Here is a 24,533-nt window from a genome sequence, read left to right on the forward strand (position 1 = left end):
ATTAGTTCATGAACCAATACTTTATTACACTGAAGCAGCTTTTCATTACTTGCAGTATTTACTTCATACAGACCATTCTTAAGCTTTATTTTTTTTAACAGACACTAATTTTGGAGTGTGAAAATCAACACGTCATGGTTAAATACATATGTGTATCATTTAAAGTTTTCTATCACTCATTCTGATTGTAGAGAGGCAACTTCTATGAAAAAAAAAACATTTGTAAAATATTGTTTTCCCTATTTTGATATCATTGAAAGTTCAGTGAATTTTACCATCAGTGATGTCAACATAGGGAGAGCATGGAGGTATATCAACAGATTTTAGTGGCTCAGCACAAGACATGTGAAGTGGGCCCATCCATTAAAGTCTATGGATGCACCCCTCCATGTTAATCCTACAGTGATGTCATTTAGGGATACAGTAAATTACTTAGGTGTATCCGTAACAAAAAAATTACACAGCCCTTTTTTTTTAAATGACAAAAAAACCCTCCCACATAACAGAGGTATGACAAGGTGAAAAAATGTATTGTGGCACGTAAGTTATGAAGTACAGAGAAGTACATAATAGGTGTGACTGAACACTACGTGGAAATAATACAAACATACATAAAATGAACTTGGTTAAATTTCATAAATAATCAGACATTTCCCTTTAAATGCAGTCATAAGAATATAGATGGCTACTTACAAATTAGTTAAAGAATGAAGTGTGAGGAATGCATTCATCTCAACTGAATCAATCAGATTGTTACTCAGATCTCTGCAGATTGAAAGATATGTTTATATGAATAATCATGGCATGTTAGGTAAGCTGACATACACTGTTATCACTGTAAAGCTGCTAGTAACTCAGATTGTTTGCACAACATAAATAATCTAGAAACAGATAAGTACAGCTGTAGCAGTTCAGCTACAGTTAATGTGCTACAATGTTCAGTCTATTCACAATATTTTGTACCTGTGAAAACAGTGAAGACAAAGTGTAAACATTTACAGATTGTAAAACTTCCCACCTGACCGTTTACATGACTAAGTGCCACATTTCACACCTACTTATGATTACGATTGCTTTACTTTTAACTCTTTTCTGTATAAACTCATTGGGCATAAGTACCTCTTTACATGGGATATGAGGAATGCAGTCTTAAATTAGTTGCTTAGTATCACAATGCAGACAAATGGAAAGTAAGGAAATAAAAATCAGGACTAAGGATTGCAGCTCTTTAGCAGCATGCAGTCTTAACCCTGTGTGACAATTAATATTGGTGTTAACTTGGCCTTTAGTGCTCTTTAATCTGCTTGCATTCCACAGCAGCATGAATTATTTAAAAAAGAATCTACTTACAGTAAGCGGAGAGAAGTCAATCCTTGAAATGTTTCTGTCTTAATTGCTGCAATCTGATTGTGCTGCAAGGATCTGAGGAAAATCAAACAAACATTTTATATAACAGTTATTATTTTAGCTTCAAACAACATTGAGTATTTAAGGAACGAAAAAAGTGTAACCACAGCAAAAATCTCCAAAAATCACTTAGAACAGTGGTACTGATGGTCAATAAAGACTGGAAGATACAGCTTTAGCGTAAAAGTAACTTAATTTTCCGCTTTCGTTTCACCAAGACTTCATCAGAAAAACAAATGAAAACAGTAAAACTCAAACAACACATCTTAAATACATTCATTATACATATAATTGATCAATTATCCACTAAAAATCCACTTTGAATCAAAAACATTCATCTAGTTAAAAAGACAGTATTCCTATAACTGTAACAAACCTTAAAAGCCATGTGTGCCTAAATCTTGTGACCCATTGTGGCAACTAACAAGTACTAAATGTAAGGAAAGTGTTCATTATACTTTCCTGATAGTTAAATTTCTGTTTCAAGAAGCATTTGATGTTTACTGCATCATTTAATCCAGGCCTCCTGTCTGCCCTCAATTTTATTTGCCAGGAGTTTCCCTTTTTTCTATCACATTTTTAAACTCCCCACCTCTGGGGTCTGTTTTCACTACCTCCAAAATTGAAAATAAAAACTTCTTGAATTTGTTACATGTCATTGTATGCTTAAATAAAGAATTATTTTAATCTTTAGCTTTAATACTATACATGTGTTCTCTCATTCTTTCCATCAAAGTTTGTGTTGTCATTCCTACGTAAAATGCTTCGCAGTCACTGTACAAAGCAATGTATACTAAGCCTTTTTCTCTACATGTCAAATGACCCACCACCTTGATGGAGTGTTTCATGAGGGGTAGACTAATGAATGGCCCTTCTAAAATAAACCTACAAAACTTGCAGTGTCCACACTTAAATGTTCCCATCTGTTTTGAAATGGGTGGACTATTGCTCCTAGAAGAACACCTTTCCAAGACATTCTTTAAACTGTCGTTTTCCCTATAAATGAAGTTGGGCTTGCTACCTAAAATTTTTGGAATGACCACACGACCTTTGATGGAAAGAATGAGAGAACACATTTATAGTATTAAAACTAAAGACGAAAATAATGCTTTATTTAAGCAATTCATAAACATGTAACAAATTCAAGAAGGTTTTATTTTCAATTTTGGAGGTAGTGAAAACAGATCCCAGAGGTTGGGATTTTAAAAATGTGATAGAAAAAAGGGAAACTTCCTGTCGAATAAAATTGAGGGTAGACAGGAGGCCTGGATTAAATGATGCAATAAACATCAAATGCTTCTTGAAACAGAAAATTAACTATCAGGAAAGTGTAATGAACACTTGCCTTACATTTAGTACTTGTCAGTATGCCACAATGGGTCACAAGATTTAGGCACACATGGCTTTTAAGGTTTGTTACAGTTACAGGAATACTGTCTTTTTAACTAGATGAATATCTTTGATTCAAAGTGGATTTTTATTGGCGATAGTGTAGTGTACTGGCTCACCTTCAGTTCTTGCGCAGGAGTGGGAGTGGCTCCAGTGATTGGCATGAAAAGTTGCATATGAAATGAGGCATGATTGACATGCCATTCATATTAGGCAGTGACATCATGCATACAATTAATGTGGCTGAATATTTGCTTACAACGTGTAATGCTGCGAAAATGTGAAAGCTGTCATTTTCACTGTGCTTTGTTCGTACACTTGAATGAAGATTTACCAGTGTATAAGTGTGTGGGTTTCGATGCCATTGATCCCTCCCCCAATATACCGATGTTTGTCGTGCTGCATGTGTCTTTTATAAGTACATATCAATTTTTCTTGTAACCCATGGGTATTTCTTTTCCCCACTTTTTCTCCGCATATATGATTCTAATTATGTTTACTCTGCAGCACTGCCTGAATGAATGTGTGCACAGGAAGAGGAATTAATACATGATCTGAATATATTACTACTTTCTTATACACTTTATTAGTTATATTTTTGCAGTGTCTTCTGGTGACATGTTCAGTGATAGACTGAGCATCGTGATAGGGAACTGTTGGTAAGTTTTACAGTCGGTCACACTCTGGTCTGTTTTATAGGGCAGGCATCGAGTTTTCATGAGCCATTCTTAAATTTGACGATATGGAATTTAATTGATGTTGCTAAATTGAGGCATAGTGCTTGTTTGAACTGGACTGCAGTGCATACACTTCTTGCAGAGTTATGCCGTTGTGACATTTCACTTAAGTTGAGCATACTGAGGAGTACCATCTGGGGGGAAACTTGTAAAGAGCACCACGTCAACTATTTTGTGAGGCATAGCCTTCCTCAGTTCTCATTTGTGTGGTAATGTCGTGGAACTTATGAAGCGTGAATCCCTTTTTTGCCATTTTGCTTGTTTTAACATCCTTATCAAATGAGGTGACATAAATAATCACAATACTTTTTGAAGGAGTCCAATAATGTAGTAGAAGGGCACATCACATATTGCTTGTCAAGACTGTGTGCATCGTCTTAATCAAGTGTTAGCGATATCAAGCCAGTATTGTGTGCTTTGGCATAGAAGGTCAGAAGTGTTGAGTCCAGACAGCCTTTCAATTTTTGTCTACTAAAAATATTGGTATGCTAATGTAAGTGTATATTGTTTGGGGCAAGTGTGTTTACTGTTGCAGTTCTCAGAGTGCCCCGAGTTTGAATTGTCACATGTCAAACAATTAATAGAGTAGTTGACTGGTGTTTGTGCTCCGTGCCTCATATATTGGGTTCTCGGTTATCCTGTCAAAAAATGCATATTTCTTTTCTTCTCTTCTGTCATTTCATGTTTATTTGTGGCAACGTACAGTTCGGAAACAGAATAAATACTCATTCACACCGGATGAATACTGAATACTTTCAACTGACATACAACAATGGGGGAGGGTTTTGGGCGGTGCTTGCAACTGCGCATCTGGTGAGCCAGTACACTACACTATCGCCTTTTTATTGGAAAATTGATCAATTATATGTATGATGGATGTATTTAAGATGTGTTGTTTGAGTTTTACTGTTTTCATTTGTTTTTCTGATGAAGTCTTGGTGAGATGAAAGCGGAAAATTAAATTACTTTTACGCTAAAGCTGTATCTTCCAGTCTTTATTGACCATCAGTACCACTGTTCTAAGTGAACATTGCCTACTTACCAAATATAGTTACCTGTCTATCAGAGCTTTAGAAGCTAGGGTCATTTACGGAAGGAAAAAGACCATTACATTTTTACTGTCACAGCCATGGCTAACTATCCTTGTGCTCCTTGCCCTTCTTGGATTTGATGTCCCACTAAAAACAAAGACCTTCAAGCATCTGAGAAATAAAAAAAGATTTTCTTTACACTGTAGTAGACTGCTTGCTGCAGAACAGTAAGCACTTCAGTCTTGACCAAAAAGGCTGTATTGGCACTCAGAAACTGAATGGCAGTATGTCAATCATGCCCCTGACACCTTCCATCCAGAGGGCTGCTCCCTTATCTCCACACTAGCTATGCCTCTGCTTGTTCTAATCAGTGAAAGAACAAATGTGATATTAGTATAAAATAAAAACATGGCTTCTGGGGGGAGAGTTTGGTATAATGGTTAAGGTCCTCACTTCATGGACACAAGGTGCTGGGCTTGATTTTTAACATTGGGTTATTGGCTAGGCTTAAAATGGTCCTTCAGGGCAGTTAGCCTAGCATCCACCTTTTGAACATGTTTGTCTGGAAGAGCTGTGAAATGCTAGAGTTTCTACCTCTGACGTTATTAGGCACAAGTCAACTACTGTCTAAATACTATATTGTGACAAACAGTAACTTGCTTACTGTGTTGTAGGTAAGGTTAGACATTTTCATCTTCTCAATGAAAGGTTTACTAACTGCAAGCATGGAAGCTGCAGTGTCACCTATTTTTGGAAGACTGTGGTTTCATGAGATGGTATTTACCATTTATATTTTTTTCAGATTCAGCCATTCCAAATCATTAAATTAATATTTTACAGAACTAGGTAAATAACCGTCATGGAAAAACTAAATAAAGCCACTAGAGCTGTAATTGCTTAACATTCTTGATGCTAACTATGTAGAACAGGATAATGACTAACCAGGAAGAACTAGGCCACATAACTGGGCCACATTTTTACCCTCCCAAAGATCATAATATGCACAGATGCCTGAAACATACACTCTGGATGTGGAATGACAAAGAACCAAAACTTACAGGTACCTGAAAGTAGGTTGGTCCCAATGATAAGCTAACCAACTATGGAACACAACATACCCTCTCTACCTTAACAGAGAACTTCATCCACTTAACTATGTAAGCCAAGTGGAAAGTTTCTTGCTAGCTTCTATTACCTCCAAAATTTCTATTCAGAGGTCCAGTAGGAGGCGAAAGTACAGTTTTGTACCTACCATAAATGTAGATGTTCGAGGATTCCATTGCTGCAGTCCTTACTATTGGGTATAGTCCGCATCCAGTCGGCCCGAATACCAGAGTATAAGGCTGACGTCGGTCAGGGCGCATTAGACTGACGTCAGCACGTCAGGGTACTAATGCGCATGACCGGCGCCATATCCTCAGTCTTTTCTTGCCCCAGATGTCAGAAGACCCTAAAAAGACAAGGCCCAAAATACCTGTACCAAAACATGAACAATATATACAAAAATATAAGCAGGTAAATCACCTACACAACCACCCCTAAACACAGAGGGGAAGGAGGGAGGGTATTGGACTGCAGCAATGGAATCCTCGAACATCTACATTTATGGTAGGTACAAAACTGTACTATGTTCTTCGTCTTCCATTGCTGCAGTCCTTACTATTGGGTAGAATCCCAAAGCAGAGGTAAGGGAGGCTGGCAAATCATAAAGAAGCAGGAGCTGACAACATGCCTTGCAAAACAGCCGTGGCAAAACCAGCCCTAGACTTAGAGTAGATAGGAAGGTGAGAATGCTTAGAGAAAGTATGCACTGAACTCCAAGTAGCTGCTTCCAAAATATCCTTAGTTGCCACCCCGTAGAAATGCTGTTGAAGTGGCAGTAGCCCTAGTGGAATGAGGCCTAATCCCAGCTGGAACCTCCTTGCCATGATGGGAATAACAAAATGCAATGCAAAAGCCAATCCACCCAGAAATAGTTTGTTTTGACACAGGCTTGCCCTGCGAACTCAAAGCAAAAGAAACAAACAACTGCTGAGACTGCCTAAAATCCTTAGTCCTGCTTAAGTAATAACGCAATTGCCCGTGTACATCTAAAGTATGCAAAATCTTTTCCCCTTTAATTTGGGGGTCTGCATAAAAGGTAGGCAAATGAATAGTTTGGTTCAGAGCCACACTAGAAACCACCTTAGGCATAAAGGAAGGATTAGTACGTAATGATACCCTATCCTTATTGAAAATCAAAAAGGGCTCGACTGCCATAAGGGCCTGCAACTCAGACACCCTGCTTGCAGAAGTAATAGCCAACAAAAAAGCAGTTTGCCATGACAAAAATTTCAATTCAGCAGTAGCCGCAGGCTCAAAAGGTTGTAGAGTAAGTTTTTCCAACACAAAATTGAGATCTCAAGCAGGAGTAGGAGCTCTACGTGGGGGTCTTATATTTATTTGCCCCTCTAAGAAACTGCTTGAACAAAGGATGCGAAAACAATGGTGGGTCACAATCATAGTGAGCTGAGAATGCTGCAGCATGAATCTTAATGGAAGAGAAGGACAGACCCTTGTCCAGTAACTCAGTAAGATATGGAAGAGCCATACTCAAATTAGGCTCAGAAATCTCCAAATTCTTTGCTTTACTCCAAAATAAAAATCTCTTCCATTTTGCTGCGTACACTTTCCTTGTACTAGGTCTTCTAGCTTCCATAATCACATTTAAAACTTGTTGAAGAAGTTGAGACCTGCTGTGTTTCAACACAGAATATGCCAGGCTGTCAGATGAAGAGAGAGAGAGGCTTGACATTGAGCAGATGACCGTCCTGCTGGGATAACAGATGTGGAATCAAAGGTGAAGGCCATGGAGGCTTCTTTACCAGACTCCGTAGTAGAGGGTACCAGTGTTGCCGAGGCCAATCTGGAGCCATCAAAATCATCCTTGGCCTATCCTGTCTGACCTTTAACAGTACCTTTTGGAAGAAGAGGCAGAGGTGGAAAGGCATACACATGAAGGTTTGTCCAACTGAAAGACAGAGCATCCACTTTCCAAGCTGTGTGATGAAACCCCTTTGTGCAAAACTGTGGCAGCTGGTGGTTTAGTGGAGAAGCGAACAGATCCATGTCTGGAGTTCCCCATGACACTGTCAATTTCTGAAATACATGAAGATCCAGTTTCCACTTGTGGGGATCCATGATTTGTCTGCTTAACACATCTGCTAAGGAGTTCTGTGCTCCTGGCAGAAACCTTGCCTGAAGAGTTAGGTGCAAGCGCAGTCTCCCATAAAATCATTGCATGCCTGCATAGAGGATAAAAATGTGTTCCCCCTCGTTTGTTGAAGTACCACATGACAGTTGTGTTGTCTGTTAGAATCAACACCTGCCCTGGAAGAAGTAACTCCTTGAAAGCCAGCAATGCGAACTGGACTGCCAACATCTCCTTTATGTTGATATGTAGATGCTGTAGTCTGGCAGGCCACTTGTCTTGTATCCACTTTCCATTGAGATGAGCTCCCCAAGCAATGTCTGAGGCATCTGTCAGTAAAATCTGACTCGCCTCTGGCCGGGTCACAGAGAGTCCCTTGTTTAGGTGACATTCCTGAGCCCACCACAAAAATTCACTTTGATGGCAAGGTATTATCTGAATGACAGTGTCTAAATCCTGGCAGTGCTGTGTCCATACATGTTTGAGATACCATTGTAACTTCCTCATATGCAGTTTGGCATTGGGAAGCACCAGAATACAAGATGCCATGAACCCTAATGCTTGAAGGACTGTCTCTGCAGTCAGCACGGACTGATGAGATAGTTGATGGAAGTAAAGTGACAGACTCTTTTGTTTGTCCGGGGTTAAAAAGGCCATCTGGGCTGCTGTATTCAGTCTCACACCCAGAAAGCACATGTCTTGAGAGGGTACTAGACTGGACTTTATTTCGTTCACAGAATACCCTAGGCATCTTAGCACTATAGAGGGTACTAGACTGGACTTTATTTCGTTCACAGAATACCCTAGGCATCTTAGCCCTGCTATAAGATATACCAGATGCTGTAGAAGGTCTTCCTTTTCTTGAGCCAGAATCAGGCAGTCGTCTAAACAAGGATAGATTTGAAGTCCTTGGAGCCTGAAGTAAGCTATTACTGGAGCCAGAACCTTTGTGAATACTCTGGGTGCAGTAGATAAGCCAAAGGGCAATGCAGAGAACTGATAATGAGAATCTCCAGCTCGAAACCGCAGAGACTTCCTGTAACTTAGCCTGATAGGCACATGAAGGTAAGCTTCCTTGAGATCTAAAGTTACCATCCAGTGATCTTTGCCCAGCAGGGGTAAAAGCTGTTGTAACGTCAACATCTTGAACTTGGGAATGTCCAGATAAGTGTTGAGGAGAGATAAATCCAAAAGCAGTCTCCACGTGTTCCCCTTCTTTGGTACTAGGAACATGCGAGAACAAAATCCTAGGCCCCTTACTGAGACAGGGACTGGCTGAATGATGTCCAACACCCATCTGTCTTGAGTAATTAAATCCCAATTTTCTTTGAAAAGAGACAGTTGTCCATCAAAAGGAGCTGCCAGACGAGAATCTACTGGCAGCTGAAAAGGCAGGCCATTGGGTCTGTTTACGAAAGGACTGACCCCTGCCCTCACCAGAAGTCTGAGCAGGTGAACTCCCTGTTCTAGGCCTAAAAAGAACCTCGAGCCCTGCCCCGACCACGTCTAGACCTACCTCTAGACTGGGAATCATAAGCAGGATATGTCCACCCCTTAGCAGGCCAATTTCTACTAAACTTCGGTGGCTGTACCTGCAAAAAATCTTTAACAGTTTGCATAGACTTAGCTTTGTCCTCCATATCCTTTAAAACTGCTTCCACAGGCGAACCAAACAACACATCAGACTGTAAAGGAGCATCAAAATCCTTGTCTTAACATGCTCAGCCAAATTTTGATCCCTCAACCAGGCATGCCTGCGAAGAACAGAACTAGTGGCAGCCACCCTCGAGGAGGCCTGCACCGCATCAAAACCACATTGCAAAGAATGCTTGCCCACTTGTTCAGACACATAAACGAAATCCAGCAAGTCTTTACAAGCAATACCTTCCGCCAAAGCATCCACCTCAGATTTCAATTGTGAAAGGAGATAATTTAGATATTTCAGCATGTGAAACCGACAATTCAACGCTCTCATGGCTAGAGTGGAAGAAGTATACACTGTCTTACCCCACCTATCTAACACCCTTGCCTCTTTGTCAGTGGGAACAGGATTTCTAACCACAGAGGCCGTAACACCTTTAGGCCCCTGAGAAACAGTTTCTGGGTCCGCCCTAGGACTCTTAAACAAATACTTATGAGCTTCGGGCACCCTATAGTACCTATCAGGTTTAACAGGAGCAGGAGGCAAAGAATCAGGGTTCAGGGAAGCCTCCGCAAAAACATCCTCCACCACATTCAACACAGGAGGCATAGCTAAGGGCCTATGCTGGGGTAAAAACAAGAATTCCCTAAGCCTCTTCCTGGAATCAGAGTAATCCTGGTCTTCCCATTTAAAGTGCTCCCACATGGAATGCAGAGTCTCTGAAAATGAAAAATCCTCAGGAGGAGAAGCCGAAGGAGTGGCATCATCCACATCAGAATCAGAATAATGAGGATACTCCTGCAAATCTTCCGCAGAAGACTCAGAAGCCCCTGAACCCTGTTCAAAACTGTCAAACTCTGGTTCCACTTTAGGCCTCTTATCAGGAGGGCCCATAGAACCTCTAAGCATAGAAATCAAATCTTCTGCCATTTTAAGCATATGTTTCTTAGGTACAGAACCCGAAAGGCTAGGAGAAGCCCCAACTAAAGCTGAAGTTGGCCTATCTCTAAAAGAAGTCATGGCAACAGAAGGAGAGGCTCGAACTACTTTGGGAAGAGAGGGAAGAATAGTTACCTGAGAAGCCCCCTCAGCCTGGCCTGCCTCCGGAGAGGGTACATCCTGTAATAGTAAAGTTTCTGCCTGAGACTCCATAGAAATTCCTGGCAAAACCTCTGGCTCCACTGAGCCACCTAAAGAACCGACGTCCGGGACTGCCGGTTCATCAACCCTAGGCTTCGCTGTTGTGTCCTTGTGCTTCCCGGATGAAGCGGGCGTCGGAGCATCCGACGGCATTTTATAATTACAACGCTTCCCAAACACTAATCTGGCACAGTCTAACCTCCTCCCAATAGTGCGTTTGTTAAACCTAGCACAAGAGCGGCAACCAACAACGTCGTGCTCAGGCCCTAAACAAGGTATACACAATGTATGGTAATCCCTATGAGGTATTTGTTTCCCACAAGAAATACAGTTATACACTTTTTCTGACATCCGGTTAAATACTGAGGCAAGAAAAAACCAAAATGTTCCCCAACGGGGTACTTAGCCAACTCTGATTCGGTCTGAAACTCCGGTTTCGGAAATATTTCAGAACGCCAACCTGCACTCGCAAAACTGCTTCTGCATCGGATCTCGCGGCAAAAAAGACTGAGGATATGGCGCCGGTCATGCGCATTAGTACCCTGACGTGCTGACGTCAGTCTAATGCGCCCTGACCGACGTCAGCCTTATACTCTGGTATTCGGGCCGACTGGATGCGGACTATACCCAATAGTAAGGACTGCAGCAATGGAAGACGAAGAACATCACACAAATGAGCAGCTAGCATCACAGGTAGTAATCACTGCAACTGACAGTGGGGTCTGGAGTTTAAGGATGATTCCAAAAATGTTTATCCTTTGAGAAGAGTAAAGATTCATTAAGAATTGCCCAGGAAAGTGTTTGCACCTTGATTTACTAAAATAAATGGAGTGATTATTACAGTTTCAGTTTTAATACTATTAAGGCTAAGCTAGACAGTCAGTAAGGTCATGCCATTTTACCATTACATTATTTGTTGTAACAAATATATAAAACACTGCAACTCTTCAAAGGTACCAAACAAGGACTTGATACTGACAGTTTATGTGACACACACACACACACACACACACATACATGTATACACACACTGAGCACAGCTATACCACTGTAAAACGGTAGACTGCCTTCTTTCCTTCTAGACAGCAGTTCTGCATAGCATACTGATTGCTCACAATAGAAACATGTTTCTTTTAGTGGTTTATGCAAGATAGTCATTACCAACCTGGTCATACACACCCACATTCCTAACTTTAGAATTTAGTATTAAAGTGTATGCTAACATCTCACTCCCTTGGCATTACCTGCTGTTTCTGTAACACGATACTTTGACCCAGTCATTTTTTAAATTTAACAAACATCCATCTCACAGACTAAGCCAAGACTAATGCATATTTGTTTTCGTCCCCTGGCTGTTAACCAATTTTTCAGCAACTATCTGTAATACTGGTTATTTTTATTTTCTCCTTAATGAATGCTGGTACTACAGTACCACTCAGGAAAGACTTGTGTGTTTTGTGGTAGACATTGAATTCTGCCAACTAAGCTATTAGGCAGACGCACGCACTCACTTTTCTTAGTCTCTCAGGGAACTGTCATTGTCTAAGCTTCTCAGTTGTGCATCACATTTTTTCTCGCACTGGTATTTTTAATGTGTCTCATCCCATTTGCATAACTGATGTTTCCTTTTCTCACTTCCTTGACACAAGTGGGAATAAAGTGCTGTATGTTGCATCAAAAACGTATTAGTTCATTGCAAAAGGCCCACATACTCCAAAAGGGAATTGACTAAGCTGTGTTATAAAACTTATGCTGGTCAAATAAAAAAATGAATCACCACCTTTATGCTCAATTTCTTTCCATATGTGGACCAACACATTTTCCTCCTCCTGATTTTGTTAGAAGAGTTAGATGCTCCTGCCACAATTCACTATGACACTGACATACCATTCCAAAAAACTGTTACACAGCTGACCACTGTGCCAAAATGTACATTCCCAGTCAAGGACTAGCTCCTACAAAACAATCTTTTACTAACAGATGGTAAATCAGAAGCCATGAACATTGGTAGCAAACCAGTATCAGCAGAGAGGACCAGCCACTTTCTGAACCTCCAGTTGCAAACAGATCAGAACTGCATACACTGTTTCAGTAAGCAAGCCCTTCAGGTAAGAGTCCAGCAGCTGACTTATTTTCTACATTTTAATTAGGTGATGAATAAATCCTATTGGACAACTGCAAAGTTTCACAAATAAACTTACTCTAAACTAGCAGCAGCACCTGCCAACATCTTCCCCCTCCACCTAACCTTACGAAAGATATTTGCACTACTGCAAAGCAGAAGACTTAATGACACTGGACCAGATACAACACAAAACTGCCATATGTGCAATGAAAATTCATGGCTGAAACCACTGCTGCCAAGTGTATAACTATACACTACAAACTGTAGGGTGGACACACCAGTCTCCTAAACCATTCCTCCAAAGCAAACTACGAATCCAAATTAGCTTCCTCAACTAAGGACAACCATGAAGCGTTCTTTAGTTACATACGTAACCTAAAAGGAAAGGCCCAGATTTGTGCCAAACTGGAAGTTAATGATACCACATATACTGAGCCCTTGGACATAGCTAACCTGTTGGCTAACAGGTTCTGTGAAAACTTCACAACCCTGTCCCTGCCACACGTACCCCATGACATCCCTACCACCTACATTTACCTCTAAAGAGAAGGTTGTAAATGTTCACTCTAAGGCCATAAACACAGCACCTATGGGACCTGATAACATCCCTCGCTGTGTCCTACATGGGCTCCAACAAGAACTGGCAGCACCACTGGGTACTCTTTTCAATCATAGTCCAAGCTCTGGCTTCGTCCAAGCTGAATGTAAAAGGGCCACCGTTATTCCCTTGCACAAAGGTGGTGCTTCCACTGACCCTGGGAACTACAGACTTAGTAGCTTGACTAGCCTTATCTGTAAGGCCATGGAGCAAATCATCATGGACCTTATCAACAAGATATAGGTAATCTCCAAACACTTGACACTACTCAGTCTGGATTTGTCAAAGGGAGATCATGCCTGTTAAACCTGGTGGACTTCTTCAAGACAGTCACCAAGGCCCTGGTCGAGGGGAAATCTGTGCATACAGCCTACCTAGACTTGGCGAAGGCTTTTGACACTATCCCCCACTCAGGCATCACTGACAAACTCACCCAGCTAGGTATCAACCCTTATATCGTTAGATGGGTCACTAACTGGCTAACTGATAGAGCATATATCGTCAAAATAGGGAAATCCACCTCCAACAGCAGACCTGTAACCAGTGAAGTTTCACAGGGATCAGTACTGAGATCTCTACTGTTTGGAATCTATTTCTCCAAAGTACAAGTAAAAACTAAAGGTCTGTGGTTGACAGTTTGCTGATGACTGCAAACTGGGAGTGGTCACAGAATCTCCAAACGGATGTCAGCATCCTGCAAGAGGGTCTTACACAAACAAATGACATGTGCCAAAGTCATGGTCTTAACCTCAATGCAAAAAATGTATCATCATCCCTTTCGGTAAGAGCAATGTTCCTGCTAACTACCACATCAACAGCAACACCCCAAGTATGCACTCAGTGGTGAGAGACCTGGGCACAGAGGTTGACAGCAATCTTACCTTTGATCACCATGTCTCCACAGTGGTAAGAAGGGCATTCTATATTGCTCATCTCATAAGTAAAGGCACTGCCTCCAGAAAAAAAGTTATAACCTCCCTGTACTCTGCCTTCATTAGGCCAATAATTGAGTACAGTGACCCTTTTGGTATCTACCTTTCCAAGCACCTGCAGCAATTGGAGAAACCACAATGGTTCCACAAGAAAATTCAAGGTCTGCAGCCTCTCTCCTATGTGGCACGTCTGAAATCACTGTCACTTTATTCTGTTTCATACAGACAACTCAGAGGTGATCTCTTCCTTGCATATAAGGCAATCTCGGATCTAGCTTTATTCGAAATGCTGCATATCTGCAAGTCAAATGGTACATGGGTTACTCACTCTAAAGGCCTTAACCTGGTATGTGATGTTAATAGAACCTGCTGGAGAGGCAGATTTGTCTCCCAGAGGTTACCACACCTTTGGAACAAACTCCCACTTCATGTCAAAATACAGCACCTCATTGGCCCTCTTCAAATGCAATCTGGGAAGATTGGATGGGTAACTGTAAATTCACTCTGGGGGTCCCACCTGTGACCCTCTTGGACATGGGTATTAGCTGCTGATCATGGAAATAATGGTAGAACTTGTCTAGGCTTGTAAGGGCCCTAGGGCCATTAGCCTAGTAACTTCCTATGATCCTATGAAAGCAAATTATGAAACCGAAATCTCATCCATAGCCAAGGATAATCATAAGACATTCTTTAACTATGTCTGAAGTCGAAAAGAGAATGCCCAGCTATGTGCTGAACTGGATGCAGAAGTGATCACTCATACTACATCAGAAGATATTGCCAACATGCTAGTTGACATTCAGTTCAAGCTTCACCTCCCTATCCCCACTTACCACATCCTAAAGCAGACCATACACTAGCTGTCTGCCTAGTATCTGTAGAGAATAGGAATATCTCAGCGCTCACTAAGGCGAAAAACACGACCTCAATGGAACTAGATAATATCCCAGGTTGTTTACTACACAATCTAAAACAAGACTTAGTGGACTCATTTGGCATACTCTTTAATCATAGCATGAGAACTGGCTATGTTCCTGCAGAATGGAGAACAGCAACAGTAATCATCTTGCACAAGGGGGTGGGCATCAACTGATCCTGGGAACTACAGACCTATAAGTCTAACCAACCTCATCTCCAAGGCCATGGAAAGAATTATCATGGACCTTAACAAGGACACACTCGACCCAAACCAGTCTGGCTTTGTTAAAGGTAAATAATTTTTATTAAAACTGGTAGACTTCTTTGAGAATGTCATCGAAGCTATGGATGAAGGCAAGACAGTATACACAGCCTATCTTGCCTTTGCCAAGGCTTTCGGCACAATTCCCCACTCTGACATCATTGAGAAACTCTCCCAGATAAGGACTAATCCTTATGTTACTAGATAGGTAGCCAATTGGCTCACTGACAGAACCCACACTGTCAAAACTGCTGACTCCACCTCCGCCAGTAGACCCGTCACCGGTGGAGTACCACAGGGGTCTGTGCTGGGCCCTGTACTGTTTGGCATCTATTTCTCCGAAGTCCAGGCCAAAGCAGATGGCCTTTGGCTCACCAAGTTCACTGATGATTGCAAACTGGGAGCAATCATGGAGTCCCCCAACAATGTCAACATATTACAAGAAGGGCTAACACAAATGATTGGTGCCAAAGCCATGATCTAAAACTAAAAGCAAAAAAAAAAAAAAGCATTATGATTCCCTTTGGCAAAACAGAATTCCCTTCAAATTACAATACTGATAGCACCCCCCTGAGTTCCAACCCAGTGGTGTGACACTTGGGAACACAGGTTGATAGCAATCTGAATTTTGACCACCATGTTTCCACAGTAGTAAGGAAAGCCTTCTACGTAGCACACCTCATAAGCAAGGGCATAACATCCAGCTCAAGGGATGTTACAAGTCCACTGTACTCGACCCTCTTCAGACCACTAACAGAGTATAATGCTCCCTTTTGCATGTACCTCACCAGACACATGCAGCATCTGGAGAGACCTTGGAGGTTTCTTACTAAGAAAATACGGGGACTCCACAAACCATGACCTATGTGGACAGGCTGAAACCCCTGTCACATTACTCTCTATCTTTTAGGCTGCTGAGAGGTGACTTGTGCCTGGCCTACAGGGCAATCTCAAACCCTACCCTAAGGGAAATGCTGCACAACCACAAGTCAAATGGCACAAGAGTCATTCACGCTAGGGATCTCTACCTCGCCTGCGACATTAACAGAACACGCTGGAGAGACATATATCTCCCTAAGACTGATGCTTCTCTGGAACAGACCCTATTCAAACTCAACCTAGACAATTGGATGGGAGACCACAAACTCACCCCTGGGATGGCACCCATGTCCCTCATGGAGAGGGGAAGCCAGTGTTAATCACAGACATGTTGTGTTCACAAATTCGTTCTGTGAACTACCCAAAAAGAAGATTTGAGATTAACATGGCTAGGCTTATAAAGGCACTATGGCTGCTAGCCTAGTAACCTCCTATGAACCAAATTAACTGCATCTCTATACAACCCAAAACATTTGCATAATGCATCAGCAAGGGCTTTCGGTGGTGCAGCAGTAGCGTTGTTGACTCACAGCAAGAGATTCTCCCATTCGATTCTCGGCTGGAGTGCGGGGAGTGCCTTCTGTGTGGAGTCTGCATGTCCTCCCCGCGGTTTGGTGGGCATTCAAAAGACATGCATAAATGGGCGTGCCTTCGCTGAAGGTTGAACGTCGAGCTGGCACCTCGGCGTTCGTGAAAATCTACTGCCAATCATTAGCAGACTGGAGTTCTGTTGTGGTGACCCCCAACTGGGAAAAGCCGAAAGACAACAACAACATCAGCAAGGGCTTTATGATCATGCCCAATGAAAAATTTCAGAAAACAGGTGATAAATTTCAGAGAAACTTTGAGCGAATTGAAGACATTGTGAAGGGTCTTACTATACCACTTTTTAAAGTTAAGAATCATTTTCATATGTATACGCCCTTTTCTCCTCAAGCAAATAAAAACAAAAAAAGGAAAGGAAATACAAAATAAAAGCAAATAAGTAGATCCAGTCTGTACATAACACTAAAAACAAGCAAATGTTCAGCAAATTATGTTCCACCACCCTGCTTTACATGATGAAGTAACATGTTCTGTACAAGCCTATGCAAATGCCCAGTGAAAACTTAGTAAGAAAGACCAGAATATGTTCCTACACCACATACCGCCAAGCTAACTAACTAATCAACTTCCACTATTATATGCAGGATCCCCCCCCCCCAAAGCAAACAAAAAGCAAGTAAAGTACAAGCTGCCCAACACATCATAAAATGTCAACATACAGCAAGTTCCATTCCACCAACCTACTTTACATAGCAGGTAAAATGTTCTATGTCAGCCAATGCATATGCCCAGTGCATTTACAAGCCTAATCAGACAAGTACCATTATAAGAACCCCCACCATAAAAAAAGCAAATAAAAGGCACAGTGGTGCAGTGGTTAGCATTGTTGCCTCACAGCAAGAGATTCCCCGGTTAGTTTTTCAGCTGGGGGTGCCTTCTGTGCTGCGTCTGCATGTCCCTCCTGAGTTTGCGTGGGGTCTCTTCAGGTGCTCTGGTTTCCTCCCACATTCCAAAGACATGCATCTATGGTGTTTCTCCCTGGGCCTCCACTTAAAAATTTCAGTGGACTAGTCTGGTAAACAAATGTTAAATAAATAAAATAAGCAAAGTGAGTTTGCACATAGCAAAGTGAGCAGATCAGTTTTCAATAAAACACACTCCTGCAGCCTTCATTTGGTGAGGTAACATTCTCTGCCACAGTCTGAATAAAAGCAACTCCAATATAAAAAGCCGGAACATGTTTTCATTCACAATGCATATCAGATTAACAGTCGAGTACCACTACCATATGTATAAAGCCCTCTCCTCCCCACACAGGAACAAAAAATGCCTTTATCCATTTAGCCAACTCCAGTAGCAGAGAGACATAAAGCCCGGACTACAGACCACATGATCTGTTAGACTTCCAGCCTACTAACTGAATAGGATCGGACATGGAGGGTAAGCCTATCCTAGGGTGGGAGGGGCACAGCCAACATCACTCTACCATAATCCATCAGGGTGGGGGTTAGTGATGCAAATGCATGGCCTGGACTGAATGTTAGGCTCACTAAGCCAGTGTTCAGTGGTAGCCTTCAAAGTGAGTGTGAGAAGGCATGCACTTGCAAGGGAGGACATTGTAGATGTCGATGCTGACATACAGTGGATATAAAAATTGTACACACCCCAGTTAAAATGCCAGGTTTTTGTGATATATAAAAATGAGACCACAATAAATCATTTCAAAACTTTTCCCACCTTTAATGTGACCTATAACCTGTACAATTCAATTGAAAAACAAACAAATCTGTTAGGGGAAAAAATATAAAAAAATAAAAAATGTACAATAAGTTGGTTGCATAAGAGTGCATACCCTTAAACTAATACTTTGTTGAAGCACCTTTTGATTTAATTACAGCACTCGGTCTTCTTGGGTAAGAGTCTATCAGCATGGCACATCTTGACTTGGCAATATCTGCACCCTCTTCCTGGTAAAAGTGCTCCAAATCTGTCAGATTGTGAGGGCATCTCTTGTGCACAGCCCTCTTCAGGTCACCCCACAGATTTTCTATTGGATTTAGGTCTGGGCTCTGGCTGGGCCATTCCAAAACTTTAATTTTCTTCTGCTGAAGCCATTCTTTTGTTGATTTGGATGTATGCTTGGGTTCATTGTCATACTGAAAGGTGAAATTCTTCATCTTCAGCTTTTTAGATGCCTAAAGGTTTTGGGCCAAAAGTGGCTGGTATTTTGAACTGTTCATAATTCCCTGCACCTTGACTAAAGCCCCAATTCCAGCTGAAGAAAAGCAACCCCAAAGCACGGTAGTGCCACCACCATGCTTCACCATGGGGATGGTGTTCTTTTGGTGATGCAAAGTGTTGTTTTGTGCCAAATGTACTTTTTGGAATTGTGGCCAAAAAGTTCAACCTTGGTCTCATCAGACCATAACACATTTTCCCACATGCTTTTGGGAGACTTGATGTAATGTTTTGCAAACTTTAGCCAAGCCTGGATGTTTTTCTGTGTAAGAAAAGGCTTCCGGTCTTGCAACCCTACCCCATAGTCCAGACATACGGACAATACAGGAGATTGTCACATGTAGTACACGACCAGTACTTGCCAGAAATTCCTGCAGCTTCTTCAGTGTTGCTGTAGGTCTCTTGGCAGCCAACCTGACCAGTTTTAGTCTTGTCTTTTCAACAATTTTAGAGGGACGTCCAGTTCTTTGCAACATCACTCTTGTCCCATATTTTCTCCACTTTTTGATGACTGTCTTCACTGTGTTCGATGATACATCCAATGCTGTGGAAATGTTTTTGTACCCTTCTCCTGACTGATGCCTTTCAACAATGAGATCCCTTTGATGCTTAGTAAGTTCTCTGCTAAACATGGCTATTGCTGTAGCAGGTAACTGATGTCAGGAAAATCCTACTAGGACAGCTGAACTTTATCTGTTGTTAATCAGAGTCTCTTTGATTGATGGCAGGTGTGTACCCAAAAAGACTGAATGCTGTAATTAAATCAAAAGGTGCTTCAACAAAGTATTAGTTTAAGGGTGTGCACACAACAAAGTATTAGTTTAAGGGTGTGCACACTTATGCAATCAGAGTATTTTACATTTTTTATTTTTTATATTTTTCCCCTAACATATTTTTTTGTTTTTCAATTGAATTGTACAGGTTATAGGTCACATTAAAGGTGGGAAAAGTTTTGAAATGATTTATTGTGGTCTCATTTTTTATATCACAAAAAACAGGCTTTTTAACAGGGGTGTGTACACTTTTTCTATCCACTGTAGATTGCATGTCCCTGTATCCAGGGGTAGGGGTATGTCATCCCAAGTGTCACCACAGCAAGTATGCTGGTGAGAGCACAAAACAGCCTTATGGTTTCCAAATGACAGCCAACTCTGAACAGCCCTTACCCCAGTACTGGCTGAAATCCCTAGTGTGGGAAAGTAAATGGGCCATGTGTTGTTGCAGGAGGCTTGATATGCAGCAGGTACATGGTCAGGGGAGCACACAGGAGACAGAGAAAAAAGTTTTCTAACACTCTGTACATAACAATGGGAACAAGCTAACATTTCACAAATAATATTCCAGTGGGCAGTTTACATGATGAGGTAACATGCTAAAGTGCCAACCTACAGAAGTACACGTATGTCCAGAAGAGCAACTTCATTGAAAGAGGTCAGAATATGCTTCCACAAATGGCTTACCACATTAGACAGTCAAGTACCACTATCATTTATACAACACCCCCCAAACACGCACACACTGAAGTAAGCAGAAAGCAAGGAAATGCACTCTCTACACAGCACCATGAATCAACCAACATTCATAAAACTACACCTCCAGTGGTGTGCTTCAAATGGTTTTGTAGAGAATTCTGTACCATCATATGCTTACAACCACTGAAACTCCAGCAGGAAAGGCCAAAATATGTTCCACCATCATGCACAGCAGAGTAAGAGTCAACTTACATTGATTAACCCTCCTCTTCACCACAAAAAAAAAAAAACTACGAAAATACAAGTTGCATGCACCACTACAATCAAGCAATGCTTTTGCAAAGTGCTGTATATGGTAGGGAACATGTTCTGTGCCAGCCAACGAATATGCCTAGTACAAATTACATGTGTATTAGAAAAACATACAAACAGCAAATATAGTTGTACATAGCAACATAACCCAATACCATTCTAGTAGCCTGCTTTATACAGTAGATATAAAAAGTGTACACACCCGTTAAAATGCCAGGTTTTTGTGATATACAAAATGAGACCACAATAAATCATTTCAAAACGTTTCCCACCTTTAATGTGACCTAGAACCTGTACACTTCAATTGAAAATCAAACAAATCTGTTAGGGGAATAAATATAAAAAAAAAATAAAAAACATACAATAAGCTGGTTGCATAAGCGTGCACAGCCTTAAACTAATATTTTGATGAAGCACCTTTTGATTTAATTACAGCATTCAATCTTCTTGGGTAGGAGTCTATCAGCCATTCTTTTGTTGATCTGGACATATGTTTGGGGTCAGCGATGTGTCGTGTTGAAAGGTGAAATTCCTCTTCATCTTCAGCTTTCAAGCAGATGCTTGAAGGTTTTGGGCCAAAACTGACTGGTATTTGGAACGGTTCATAATTCCCTCTACCTTGACTAAAGTCCCAGTTCCAGCTGAAGAAAAGCAACTCCAAAGCATGACACTGCCACCAGCATGCTTCACCGTGGGGATGGTGTTCTTTTGGTGAAGTGAAGTGTTGTTTTAGTGCCAAACGTACCTTTTGGAATTGTGGCCAGAAGAAAATTAAAGTTTTGGAACGGCCCAGCCAGAGCCCAGACCTAAATCCAATAGAAAATCTGTGGGATGACCTGAAGAGAGCTGCGCACAAGGGATGCCCTTGCAATCTGACAGATTTGAAGCACTTTTGCAAGGAAGAGTGGGCAAATAATGCCAAGTCAAGATGTCCCATGCTGACAGACTCCTACCCAAGAAGACTGAATGCTGTAATTAAAATCAAAAGGTGCTTCAACAAAGGATTAGTTTAAGGGTGTGCACACTTATGTAACCAGCGTACTGTACGTTTTTATTTTTTATATTTTTCCCCCTAACAGATTTGTTTTTCAATTGAATTGCACAGGTTACAGGTCACATTAAAGGTGGGAAAAGTTTTGAAATGATTTATTGTGGTCTAATTTTTTTATATCACAAAAAAAAAAAAATAGTACATTAGATGGTTTCATTACTGACTTGGAAATGATAGCAGAAGATTTTGAATGTAGAGGTCATAGTAAAAAAGAAGCAAGTAGTATGAGAGAAGGTGCAATGTCACAGAGGTCTACAACAGCACACCCTTATTTTTCGATGTCCCCCATGTGGAACAGCATGGTGAGAAAATGAGTCCACAGAGTCTCCCATTAGTGCTACCTTATGCCAGTGATTTTAGGAAACTTAGACAGACAGTAGATGCTAATTGGAATATTCTGACCATGGATGACAGCATTAAAAATATTGTGGGCACAAAACCACATTATACTTATAAAAACAAAAAATTTCTTAAGCGACGTCTTTGCTACAGAGACTATGAGCCCACTGAGGTTGCCTTGGATGTGCCCTCAAGATTGAATGGCACTCGTCCATGTGGATCCTGTAGGCACTGTTCCACTATTGATGCTTCAAATGAATTTATACATCCTATCTCAAAGCAGAGATTTGTATTTAAGGTGTCAGCTAGTTGTAAGACTCTAAATATTATTTATTTAACTACGTTTGTGGCATGTGACAGTTTTTATGTTGGTAAGTCCAACAGAATGCTCTATGAGTGGATTCGTGAGCAAAAATATGCTATGAGACGAGCTGATTTAACCAATGCTCTTGCTAAACATGTATATGAGTCAGAGCCATCACATTTTATGTTTAAAGTTATTGAGACAGTTAATAAGGGTCCCAGAGGTGGTGATTTGGTGAATTTTACAGAGGAAAGGGAACTACATTGGATTTGCAAGTTTCTCTCTGATAGGAAGCCTGGTATAAATAACAAGTTTTCTTTAAGACCGGTTCTTAGATCTAGTGATTTGCATAGATAATTTATAATGTTTATGGATTGGTTAATATGCATTTTAAATGTATGAGTAAAAGCCTGAATATTTCAGTCTGAAGAAGAACTGTGAGTTTTAAAACACTTACTGTGTTTTTTTTCCTGCAAATAAAAGTGAAGCTGTTTTAAGCCGTGGTTGTGGAACTTTTCGTTCTCTACTGTTTGCTATTTTGGAATTATTGGAAAGTTCCAGCTTCATCTTGGTGAGAGGTCACTTCTTACTTGCGATTGAATTTGTCCCCTAGAACACTGGATGATCCTGGGATATGTTCGTCTTTGGGTCCTTATTAGGCGCTTGGGTTTTCAGAAACTCTAAAATTTATACTGTCGATATGACATGATTGAGCTTCCAAAAACTCAAAGCTTTTGAATGGAGATCATGGTACAGTCTGGATCGGGGAATTTACCCTTTCCCCAATGCAGTGCAATCTCAGAGTTGGTATATATATATATATATATATATATATATATATATATATATATATATATATATGTAGGGGGGCTTACCCCCCCTCCACCTTGCAAAAATGTACAAAAAGTAGATTTTTGTTGTTTCTGAAATCTGACTTTTTGGAAACTATACTATCCTACCATCATGACGATATGAATTTCAAGTTTTTGAAAACTCGAGCTTCTGACATACACCTGTTCTGCTATAAAAAACAGTGTTAAGATATCACCCACTGCCAGACCATCATGGTTTGTGGTATAAGGGAATAAGAACAGGTTCCTCCAAGTTTGTTGATGTACCAGACTAATGACATATCTGTTGGCATCTGAATCACACCTCTGGGGAGACTGTGATGAAAGGCCTACAAGGCTAGGAGGACTGCCCTCATCTCCCAAACACTAATGTGAAGACTGATCTCTATATGTAACCATGCGCCCTGTACCATTTTCCCTTAGAAATGACCCTCCCTATACAAGCTAAACATCCATTGTTACAACTGCCACTGGGGAAGTTGTTTGGAACAGTCGTCTGTTTATAACTGAAGGAGACATTTTCCACCAAGATATGAGCTATCTGCAGATTTGAGTTAGTTTTATTTTTATGTGGAGTGGATGGACTCAGGCCACTGTACAGCTAAAGTCCACTGAAGACCCTTCATGAAATACCTGGCAAGCGGGATCATGAGTACTCCAGATACCATAAGACCCAAGAGGCAAAGGATTAACCTTGGCGGAGGACAGGGGTGTTGAAAAACTTGCACAGAAGGATGGAGAGAAAGAGCCCTGGTCACTGGAAGACGAACAGTCTAAGGTTGTGCCCAGGTGACATCCAATAAATTCTATCTGTTGAGATGGGATGAGCTGGCTGTTGGAAATATTGACAGTGAGCCCTAGGTGCTGCAACAGTTGCGCAATAGATACCGGTGGTGTGATAAGAGACCATTGGTTGTAGCGGTGAACAGCTAACAGCTAATCTCTCTGTTATGGGAAAACATGGATGCCTAGTAGGAACTAGTGCGCGGCTACCAATGCAATGACTTTGGTGGTCACACAGAGGGCTGTGCCGAGCTCAAAGTGCAGAACTCTGAACTGATAATGACTGGACCCCTGCCAGAAATGGAGACACCTCCTCCAATACTTCTCTATCTTCACATGATGGTATGCATCCGTGGGTCTATTGAGCTCATCCTGTTTCAGTACAGG

At 41.2% G+C, this 24,533-nt stretch overlaps 1 protein-coding gene across 1 annotated transcript in view; it reads right to left on the reverse strand.

Moving 5' to 3' along the window:
* Window positions 1-24,533, reverse strand: part of LGR4 (leucine rich repeat containing G protein-coupled receptor 4) — a 1,155,492-nt gene that overhangs the window by 186,544 nt on the left and 944,415 nt on the right. Inside the window, exons 13-14 of the mRNA XM_044059308.1 lie at window positions 1,351-1,422; window positions 694-765 (exon numbers count right to left, since the gene is read on the reverse strand). Of these exons, the coding sequence (XP_043915243.1) occupies window positions 694-765; window positions 1,351-1,422 (144 nt within the window). The remainder of the gene's footprint in view (window positions 1-693; window positions 766-1,350; window positions 1,423-24,533) is intronic.

This window comes from Protopterus annectens, chromosome 17.part0, assembly GCF_019279795.1.
Source record: "Protopterus annectens isolate FY-2018-M chromosome 17.part0, PAN1.0, whole genome shotgun sequence".
NCBI classification, from domain to species: domain Eukaryota; kingdom Metazoa; phylum Chordata; order Ceratodontiformes; family Protopteridae; genus Protopterus; species Protopterus annectens.